The 11,053-nt window shown below is 38.9% G+C and overlaps 1 protein-coding gene across 5 annotated transcripts in view; it reads right to left on the bottom strand.

Moving 5' to 3' along the window:
- Window positions 1–9,650, bottom strand: part of IGF1 (insulin like growth factor 1) — a 78,108-nt gene extending 68,458 nt beyond the window's left edge. The window contains exons 1-2 of one of the 5 annotated variants that reach the window (XM_040491061.1): window positions 9,304–9,650; window positions 4,534–4,690 (exon numbers count right to left, since the gene is read on the bottom strand). In XM_040491061.1, the coding sequence (XP_040346995.1) occupies window positions 4,534–4,690; window positions 9,304–9,366 (220 nt within the window). In that variant the 5' untranslated portion in view covers window positions 9,367–9,650. Of the gene's footprint in view, window positions 1–4,533; window positions 4,691–7,377; window positions 7,498–9,303 lie in introns of those variants that run through there. The other 4 variants (XM_040491063.1, XM_040491064.1, XM_040491062.1 and 1 more) reach the window with 4 other exon arrangements.
- Between the last annotated feature and the right edge of the window lie 1,403 nt (window positions 9,651–11,053).

Here is an 11,053-nt window from a genome sequence, read left to right as displayed (position 1 = left end):
AAAACAAAACAAAACAAAACAAAACAAAACAAAACAAAACAAAACAAAACAAAGAAGCTGGCTACTCTTTCATTAAGTAGGTGGAATCGCCTATCTCTAGGGGCAAACAGAAACTCTGTAGAGAAGATAAAGGACACTAAATGTACTTTGGCCACTACTTAAATCCAAGGTTCTTCTTTCTTGAATAGCACCCAATCCTTGATAATTACAATCTGGACTATGAGTCCATTAAAGTTAGAAGAAGTCATTTGCTTTAACAAAATCCCCTTGTTTTATAGACAAGGACATTTTGACCCAGGAAGTTTAAATGCCTGCCAAAGTCATACAACTAATGAATGACAGGTCTGGGAGCAGTTTTCTGAGCACTATATTTCAAATGAAAGAAGCCTGAGTTAATAATAATACCTAGATCTAGGAAGGTTGTTGCAATCAATAACAATGAAATTCATTGCAAAGTTTCACTTAAAGCAGTATGTTTTAATACATGAAGAATGCCTTTAGTTTATTCAGACCCGTTCTTAATAACTATGCATTGGAAGTATGTTTTACAAAAGCCATAAATCTGGAATAGCTGAAAGGGTATCCAACTTTTTTTTCTAATTGATTTACTTCTCCTTTTTCCCAGACCGCCGAGGTAAAGCATATACAGTTTATTTAAGGGACTGTTTATAGACTCTTAAAACTAAAAAGGACCCCCGAAACTTGCTTTCTTTTGGTTGCTCTTAATTGAAACCATCCAAGATGGTTGGTTGTCTGTCAATTTTTTAAGTATCTCCAAAGAGGGAAATTCCACGAGCCCCTAAAGTACACGTTAATATGGTTAATCACCATGACTGTCAAAAAATTATATCTATGGCAAGCTTAACTTCTATTTCAGTTGAAGCTCTTTTCCTCTTGCTATGTTTCATGCAAAATGAGGTTATAACAAGCCCTCCTCTATGAGGGCTCCATCAATCTGGCAAGATAATAGCTAGCTCTTTCCCAATGTGCCACTTCATTATGCTACCATTTTCCTCATAGGACGGTGAGAGCACAAGACTGGCTGATACCTTCTCTTACTATGATACATAGGGAAGAATTAGTAATTAGCTGTTCATTGGAACTTTCATTTCATAAAATGTCTGGGGAAGCTGCATTAATTATAGAGGAACTGTTCCACTTATGCTGGGAAAATATTCATAAAACAGATAATCTAGAAGGATGCTTCCACTGTGCTGTAGTGGAACTTGTGCTTGTAGACAAAGATGAGCTCATTCACACACTGGGTCAGTCAATACAAAGTCAACATTAAAAACTTTTTTTATATTCAGAACTGTTCTTTTCTAATAGGTTGAGAAAATTCCCCTTGTTAAACATTCGGGCCAAGCAAAAAGATAAATATGGAGGCAATTTTCTTTTAGATGTTTGAATTTCAAACTAAGATCAGAAACTGCCTTCCACTATTAAAAAATAACAAGAACAACAAAACTATACTTTCAAAATGGATTTGACACAGCTTAAAATAAAAAGCACAGCCACAGTAAAACTTTGAAAATAAGGATAAAAACAATGATAAGAGTCAATTGACAGGGGATAGAGGTGGGGAAGACTGATTTCCTCTAAAAAGTATCTCAAAGACTGTAAATGCTTAAAGCTGACTTCTACACACACTAAATCTCAGCGGACAAAAAGGAAACTCAATAAAATTTGTTGACAACAGTTAATGCCTGTTAAAATAATTGGCTTAGACACAAACCAGACCATCAGTGTAGCTTGGGGATGACCAAAATGCAGTCTCTAAGACATTGTTAGTATACACTGTATTCAGTTGAATAAAAGAAAAATAGTTTTATCCAATAGCTAGATATATAGGAGGTATAAATTGTCCAAAGTACTTGACAAACCTAATTCTTTAAGGTTCTGAAGACTGAGATCCCAAATAAGTAATTCCATTCCATTCAATTGGATTCAATTAAATTCAATTCAAGCTTGTCAGTTCAATAATCAAATACGAGCCTTTACTATATCAGCCAGGCATAGGGCTAGCTACTAGGATTCAATGGTAAATAAATATAGTCTTTGGCATCAAGAAGCCCATTGAGAGGGTAGATCATGGCTAGGTGATTTCAAATGAGACAAAATCTTCAGGAAAAGCATAAAGGACTATAATCTATTCTTCTATGATTGTGTTTCTCATATGACATTTGATAATAGTTACATGCAGTTTTGAAACATCCTGATCAGACTATGAGTTTCTTGAAAGCAAAGTCAATCTCTCATTCATTTCTAGGCATCTTATTCATGCCTAGTACAGTATCTCACATATAGCACATGCTCCATCAATGTTTTGAATTAAAGCTAACTTCTCTTTGGCAAAAGAGATTGTCCAGTTGACTAGAAAGTTAACAAGAATACTTTTGTTCATGAGGTTCTGTGTCAGACAAAAAATTTATATAAGTCATAGAATTCTATTAGGCAGAATTTATGAAACATAGAGTCTCAATGGCAATGCTGACAATAATCACAATTTATGAAACCACTTTCTATCCAAAGTTATACTTCAAACATTAAGAGTGCCTATATATAAACTTTTCCTTTCAAGTTATTAAAATGGGGTTTAAAAACATCTTCTAAAATTTGATCATTGTAGTAACAATAAAAGAACCTTTTCAGTGGCTTGAAATTGGTTTCCATCTTAGTTGTCCCATACTCTTAACTGTCTGTGTGCACATGTATTGGTATTATATGATTATGTGGGACCAAATCATTATTTCTGTTCCCATTTTTCATCATCTAATTCAAATATCACAGGCACAGAATGATCCAGTTTCCATGCACTGTGCATGGAAATCCTGGAGCACATCATGTCAAACAAGACAATTCAGCTTGGCACATAACAGAAGACAATTGTGGGCTTGGCAATCACCTTGATCCTTGGATCAAAGGAAATTTTGCAAATGGATTATCAAGGGAGAAAATCTCTTGAGCATAATAAGTGGAATTACTTATTCATTTTTTATATGTGGATCAGTAACAGCAAAATAAAGAGTAATGACAACCCACCATTGGGTGATGTTGATGTAACACATTTGCCTTTCACTGGATATTTCAAAGGTAAAACAGGTCTGCTATTTTAAAAGTACCCACCCAATGAACTCATTCATCTGCACTACAACGGAGAACCAGATAGAATTGCTTTGTTGGGAGAAAAATACCTGAATTCACTCTATTGAAGCATTAGCTGGAAACAGAGAGGGGGAATTTACTCATTCAAGTATAGAAAGCACTTCTCATTCTCTGTTTGTAGTTGTTTAAAGACTATTTGTTGCCAAATCTGTGATGAGTACCCATCAGTCCTCCACCAGCCTCTCCTTTCCCATCTCCCCGACTCATCACAGACTGCTATATTCAGGACCCTTCCCCTAGTCTTTCTCTCTCTCTCTCTCTCTCTCTCTCTCTCTCTCTCTCTCTCACACACACACACACACACACACACACACACACACACAAGCACACACCACCTTCCCCAGGAAGAAGATGAGAGAGACTTGAAGTCTGTGAGTCATCAGAGGAGCTATTCAAAGCTTAGTGGGCAACTGAGGTAAGCTGTCTACACTCGAGTGATAATGAACCTCTAAGAATGATTCATGCTCACTGAGGACCTGAATATCAGTTTCCTGGAACTCTCTAAAATTCCAAACAATTATATAGAATGAGCAATTGGCTTTAAATCTTTCACTGTCCTATAATGTACAATTTGATAGGTACCTCTGAGGTAGATTCTTTAAGTGATCAGTTCCCCCAGGCAACATTGAGTTATATTTGTGTTTATTATTTGGAAACATTGAGTTGGCTGTCTATTTTTTATTGACTGTCAACATTTTAATCACCTGAGATCTACTTATGGGATAAGTAACCCCACACTTGTCAGAAACCCTTTTCCAGATGGAGAGTCCCAGAGAAAAGCTAAGTCAAAGGAAGGCAATAACCAAAAAAATCAAGGTCAATTTGCATAGAGGACAAATTAATATGGCATTTGAGTTTGCATTTAGAGACTGTCTGTGTATTTGCAAATGTGCCTTTGAGTGAAGTTCACCTTCTGTTCCTGGTGATTTCATATTGCGTGGAGACATCTGGGATGTGCCCCCTTAATTCTTTCTCCAAGTCCCCCTTACTATTTTACTCCAAATTACCTAGCACTTGTTTCCATATGTTTATATGTGCACCCACAGATCTTGAGACAAAAAAAAAACGCAATCCTCTAGGCTCCATCTTGTCCCATCCTTTCACTGAAAGGAAAGGAATAGTGAGGGTAGAGCACAATAGATTTGGGAAAGCTCTCAGCAGGAAGTAGTTAAAAGACAAACTGCTAAGGAGGAAAATTCCATCCTAAATCTGCAAAACCTGCCACAGCCCCGTTGAAACACTAGGCTTACTTTAAGGTGAAGAATCTCAGAGGCTGAGGACGGCTGCCAGCCACGGGCAGTCATTCAGTTATTCACACACTCCCTGCGGTTGTAAATCCACAGAGCAGTGAGAGGGAGGGCTACTTACTGAAATAAAAACCCCTGTCTCCACACACGAACTGAAGAGCGTCCACCAACTCAGCCCCACAGAGCGTCTCTGGTCCAGCTGTGGCGGAGCTGGTGAAGGTGAGCAAGCACAGGCCCAGATAGAAGAGATGAGAGGGGGACATGATGTGCATCTTTACCTGCCAAAAACACAGAAGAATGGTCATGTTTCCTCCCTGGTCCTTGCAAGGGCAGTGTGGGTGAGGCAAAGGTACATTGCCCCCCTGCCCCTCCCCTCACACACACATTCTGTTACTGCCATTAGTCAGAACTACCCTGCACAAAAGTGCATCAGAGTGCATGGCAGACTATAGGGTGGTGTGGACGGATCATGTCTTGGCATCAAACAACCTGTGTTTAATCCCCTTGCCAACGTGGACTTTTTCCGAACCCCTTCTTTACAGATTCCTATTACAATTCAATGAGATAAAACATCTAGAAACATTTACTATGTAAATGAAAAATGCTATTATTGCAGTAGAATCCCACACCACTCAGAGATCCTGGTAAACCTTCTGAATTTTCAAAGGTTAAACTATGCTCAGTCCAGATTTGGGGCCAAATACGTTTTATTAATTTAAATTCTCTAAAGATTGGCCATTCAAAGATGACATATGCATGCGTTATGGACCAGAATATTAAGTTAACTAGAACAGCATTCCCCAGCTACTTATTAAAAAGAATTTACTGTGGATAAAAAAGGACTTGTGAAAATACTGCATGTCGTTATAGGGTGGGTTTTTTTTTTTAATTTTTCACTTAATGAGAGAGAGAAAGAGAGAAACAGAGACAGAGAGAAGAACAAAGAGAGAAACTTTTTACCTAGGGAATATCAGTAGTTAACACAACCACAAGTGGAAGTGAAAATACAAACAGAAACTGGAGAAATATGAGTATTTAGGAATGAAATTGGCTCATGCTAAGTAGACCCTTCACCTTCTGTACTCTAATGCCCTCTGCGTCAAGTGCACTATCAAATCAACGTATGTGTAGCCATTGCCTTCCAAGAACAGGGCATTAAGCTCAAAACCTGCAAAAGACTTCTTTTTTTTTTTTTTTTTTTTTGTCACAGGAATTGTGACTTCATGTCTCAGAGGGACTTATGTGTCACTGTATCCATTTTACAGCAAAATATACCAAGGGACCCCTGGTTGACTTATTTAGCCAATAATAGAAGCCAAATGGCAGCCTTGCCTAAAGCAAGATTTCTGTGGCTCAAGGCTCCATCCACTCTTAGAGTAGTAGTGATCACTAACTTTCCCACATTGCTACTTGTGGCACAAAGATGTGGTTTCTTCCAGGAAGACTCCCAAGGCAAGTAGCTTCACCTCTTTCAGATGCATTTACTTTCAGTGGCCTTGGATGAGTCACTGACAGGATGTAAGCAAGGGACCCTGTCAAAAGGGTCATGGAGTTACGCTGGAAGTGATCATTATAAAAAGAGGCTTTTCTGAACCTCACAGTAGAGGCCGGTCCATTCAACCCCATCCCTTTTGGAGGAACAGACTCCATCATTTGTCCTCCTTGCCCTCCATGAACTCTCAACTTAATGGCTCTCTACATCAGTGGCAGACTTTACTCCATCATTCTAATTAAGATTTCCATTTTTGTGGCCAGACCTTCAGCTCAGAAATTGGGAAAAAACCTTAAACCCCTGACTCTTGTTAACACAACGTAAATATTTAGTTAATGCTTGTAAAACAGTTTAAGATGAAAAGTGTCCTCTGTTTGCAGATCATCATAAATAATGACCGTAAAATAGAAGAGAAGGTAAACACCCAACCGAACATCTCTTCCATTTTCTCAGGAGGATCTCTGCCTGGAAGCCCTCTGCCATCACATAGCCAAAGCCACCAGGACTGCTGGGCACAGGTCATCAGCCAATCTGCATTGGTCTTAGTTATAAAATAATTGGTGGGGGCTTTCCCCTTCAATACTTCCAGTGGAAATCTCAACAATTCCAACCCAACTAGACTTCACTGCCTTTTTCAAAAGAGCAAACTCCAAACTGATCTTACAGAACATACCCCACACTCTGGCAATGGGCCAGTTTTAGATGTATGCTAGTCTACCTGTCTCACTTCTCCATCTCTCCCTTCTTTGTTGAGTTTATAGTAATGCCGAGGGCCAAGCACCTGCAACTGTAGATGCCTTGAAGTTCTTTAGTTTTCGTGAAATCCAGGGAAAGAGGTAGCCTTAGTGAATTGAGAACTTCGGGAGATGTCAAAACTGTATTTTCCATAGTTATTTCTGGTATCACACATATAAGCCCAACAATACCTATAGATCACTAACATTTAAGAATTTGAGATTGATTTTATATAGATTTTTCTTTTTCCTTTTCTTTTTTGCTGAGTTATATTGTTAGATAAATATCAGCACTTTTATCTCTAGGACAGGATAGAACCTCTACTGCATTTTCCTTTAGTTCAGAGAACAGTCCAGTACACCCACAGAGAACCAGAGAATTTTATCACATCATGTTCCCCTAAAAGAAAACAATAACAAACTCGCTTAGGAGTTAAAAGTTTGAAACAAGTGGCCCCATATGTTCATCCTTTTCTTGGTCTTTTATTTTGCCAAACACAAAAGAAACAGAAAGGAAAGATACAGAGAGAAAGGAAAGAAGAACCAGAAAGAGAAGGAGAGAAAAAAAAGGGGGAAAAACATCAGAACACTGTTTCTCAAAAATCATTCACATTTTCAAAATTTAAAAGACCTTTCTTTTTATCTTAAATAAATGGAATATCAATTGATTCCAGATGTCTGGTCTACAACGAAAATGCCCAGCAAAATTTCAGGGCAATAGTCATAAGAAAATACTCACTGTAGGTGTAACCATTTTTGTTTGTTCCAGATCTTTTACAGCAGGTCAGGGTGGGTATTATGAGGCTGATGTGAATAGAAAACAGGACTTAAAAACATGTGCTGCTTTGTGGGTGGGGCTTGTGAAAGCATCTAGTTACATTTGGACACCCAGGCAGGTATGCTGTTAGCCTGGGTAAACTGCCTTTTGTCCATTCAAACAATGAACAAATTGCACAGCTGGGATTTGAGTCAATCTTTTCCTCCCAATCAAGGCACCAATTTCCATTGTGTGCCTATTGTAGCCACCCTGAACAGTGACCCAAGCTCCAGTCTTCTGCCTTACCCTCTTCCCTCTGACTCAAACACTTGCAAATATCTTGAGACTCAGTACAATCCAGTTGTGAATGCTGCCTCTAGGCAGGACACCTTTACTTACTAAATTATGTTTGAAGGATCACACGGCTTCCTCAAACCACTTACTGCTCCAGGAATGGGGGGAAAGCAATAACTTATTGCTAGCTTTACTTCTGAAAAGTTCATCTGGAGACAGTTTTCTAAACTTGTAATTAATGCAGAATAACACTCAACAACCTCTTTTATGAATATCTAAGTAGGGAGACAAAAACCCTAGCTGTAAGATCGCGTGATCTATCTATCTATCTATCTATCTATCTATCTATCTATCTACACACATATATATACACACATATATATATGGATACACACACACACACACATATATATATATATATGCACACACACACATACATGCATACACATATAGAGAGACTTCATTTCTTTTAAAAGCAAAGTACCCATCATGTGGCTTTGTATCTTGAGGGTAGGAGAATCAGGTGCCTGACAAAGCCGTATCCCTAACTCCTAAGCCACTTACTTGACTAAGAAAAGTCCTAGTGGTGGAGTATTTGAAAGCAGCGAATGAATGCTGTACTAAGTGCAGGGACGTTTTATGAATTGAGCTCTTAGGCAATTGCATGGAGAAGCCAGTGACAGCGGCTTAAAAGTGCTTGCAAATTGGAAAAACACAAGTCTTGAAGGATATAATTTTGCTGAGAATGGAAACTTGAACTAGGGCCAGTGATTGGAAAAGAGAAGTTGGTATTAACAACAGCAGCCAAATTTACCTAAAGAGACTTTACAACACCGAGTATAAAATCAGAGTGTTACAACACGAAACCCTAAGTCCAAACTTCGCCCATGATAGTCCTCTTCAAAAGAGAAAACTTAGACATGCAGTTGCTAGAAAGTTTTCCCTCTCCGTATATACAGTATGCATTTGTTTAAATTATACGAATATGCGAGGTCAGCAAGAATTGTCAAGGAGTTCTTTTTCGGAAGAGCAAATTAAACTTCACTCTAACTTTGACTCTCTGGGCATAAGTGCAGAGAGTTCTGGGACCTTAGCTCCAAAGATCATATTTTAAAGCTTTAATATCATCTAACAGATAACTCTTCGTATGTGCCTTGTAATAAAAAGTCCAGTCCTGACAAGTTATACACACACACACACACACACACACACACACACATACACACACATAGACACACGAACATGGTCTTAAAAATAAAACATCTGCACCTGCAAAAAAAATCCAAAAGTTCATATCCATGCTCTACAGTCTTTAACCATAGACAGGATTTAAAGGAATCTTCTATAAGGACACCACTGAAGCCCTGCAGAAGTGGAGGATTTAGCACAAGTACCTTGCAATAGTTTCTACTCATACAGATATCTGTGCAAAGGCATCCATCTCCCGGAGCTATTTTTTCAGATCCCACAGAAATGCATATTCAGCAATTTATAAATAACTCCCAGTTCCGAAACAATGAAAATTCTAAAGTGAATAACATTTCTAGGCAGAAGCAAACAGTACACAATTTAAAGAAAATTCCCCAATGACTTTAAAGAGTAAGAAATATTTACCTTCAAGAAATCACAAAAGCAGCACTTAAATAATTGGGTTGGAAGACTGCTGATTTTTCCCATTGCTTCTGAAGTGCAAAGTCTGGAAATGAATTGCTTAGCAGGAATAATGAGGCAAAAAGAAATCCAGAGAGATGGGAGATGTTGAGAGCAATGTCACATTTCAATTTTGAGGACTTTATTCCATTGCGCAGGCTCTATCTGCTCTGAATTTAGCAGTGACAGTGAGATTTAGCAAACAGAAGAGGGATTTAGAGAAAATCCTCACATTTATCTACAAAACACAGACACTGTAGACAGGAAACAGCTGGGGGAACATTTGCCTTCTCTCTCTCTCCCTCTTCTGGCAAAGTTATCGAGTAAGGACTTTTTTGGGCATGGTGACAAATAACATCATACCTTTGCATTTTAAAACTAGAGCACAGAAGCATTTTTTTCCCTTAAAAGAATGTGTGTTAGTGACAGGGTTAGCAGACATTAAAATACTGATGCTGCCATAGAAAATAAGGATCTGTTCTCTGATTAACTTTCTGCTGGGCAGGGAGACACATCTGCTAATACACCTTACCAGTATTAAAGGAACATACGATGGAGGATGGGCAAACGTTTTTATATTCTAGAGCAAATGCAAAATTAAAAGACAGAAATGAAGAAAAAAACCAGCTCGAGCAAACCCTATAATTTTAACCCTGAAATGACCAGGGTAAACTAGGTTGGAAGATAGCACTGGGGTGACCCCTTGTCCTAGTTGCCAAGCAAGGGGAATGATCTCATTTCCTAGAACCTAGAAAAGGGGCAGGCAGCATTGCAATTGGCTCCCTTTAGGACACTGTCTCATGCTTTTTGCCCACAACAGGGCAAAGACTTTGCTGAGCTGTAAAGCCAATTGAAAAAATAAAATCTTTTTCTTCCTTTCTCCGCTAGGCTTCCTATCAACCCCCCAGGGGAAGGGCACCTGAGGGGCAAACTATTTTTCCATTGTTCGTGTTTTTCTGCATAACTTGAACCTGTGTGTGTGTGTGTGTGTGTGTGTGTGTGTGTGTGTGTGTGTGTTTTCTTTCTCCAATGTTTGTGTATTCTAAATAACACCAGCTGGCTAGCAATACCCTCTCAAGGGTTATGATGTCATTTAAATCCCTCAACTGGATGAGTGGCCGGCAACATGGTCCAAGCCAGCTGTTTTGCTATTTATAATGTATACTTGCCTTTGCCATTGAGAATCAAGTTCTGATCTTTTGTCAATACAGCTTGTACCAATTGCTCTTTGGTTTTGTGAGATAGTAGATAAGAAAGTAGATTATGAAATAAGGTTGCAAAAGCCCAGGTCAGACATAACACTTTCCCTAGATGTCTATCCAGGCATGGTTTCCCGGGGTTGGTGGAAATAACCTGGACCTTGCGTTTCTCTCTCGTGATTCTCAGGGGCCTCAATGGGTCTGACCCAACAACTAAAACAGAGGTCTGCTCCAAACCCTAGTCTGGACCTTTATGGTGTCCTGTGTCCAGAAATTTGTTTCAGAGGTGAGTGTCCTCAAAGGAAAACCTGGTTGGTTTTGCAAGGGGGTTGGGTTTGGTCAAGTCTTCTGTGTAGTTAATAACTCGTGGCAATGTTTACCTTCCAGAAAGAAAAACTGGAAATCTGGAGTCATGCTGTTTGGATGGTGCATTATATTCAGCATCATTTAGTGAGTGTCCACTGTGTGCCCAGCTGCATGAATTGCAGTCAAGGCCCCCACGGGGCTTTCAGCTG

The sequence above is a fragment of the Herpailurus yagouaroundi genome, unplaced genomic scaffold (assembly GCF_014898765.1).
Source record: "Herpailurus yagouaroundi ecotype Mexico unplaced genomic scaffold, PumYag 182, whole genome shotgun sequence".
Classification (NCBI taxonomy): Eukaryota; Metazoa; Chordata; class Mammalia; order Carnivora; family Felidae; genus Herpailurus; species Herpailurus yagouaroundi.
Note: the sequence above shows the minus strand (reverse complement) of the source record. Positions and strands in the feature narration are given on the sequence as shown.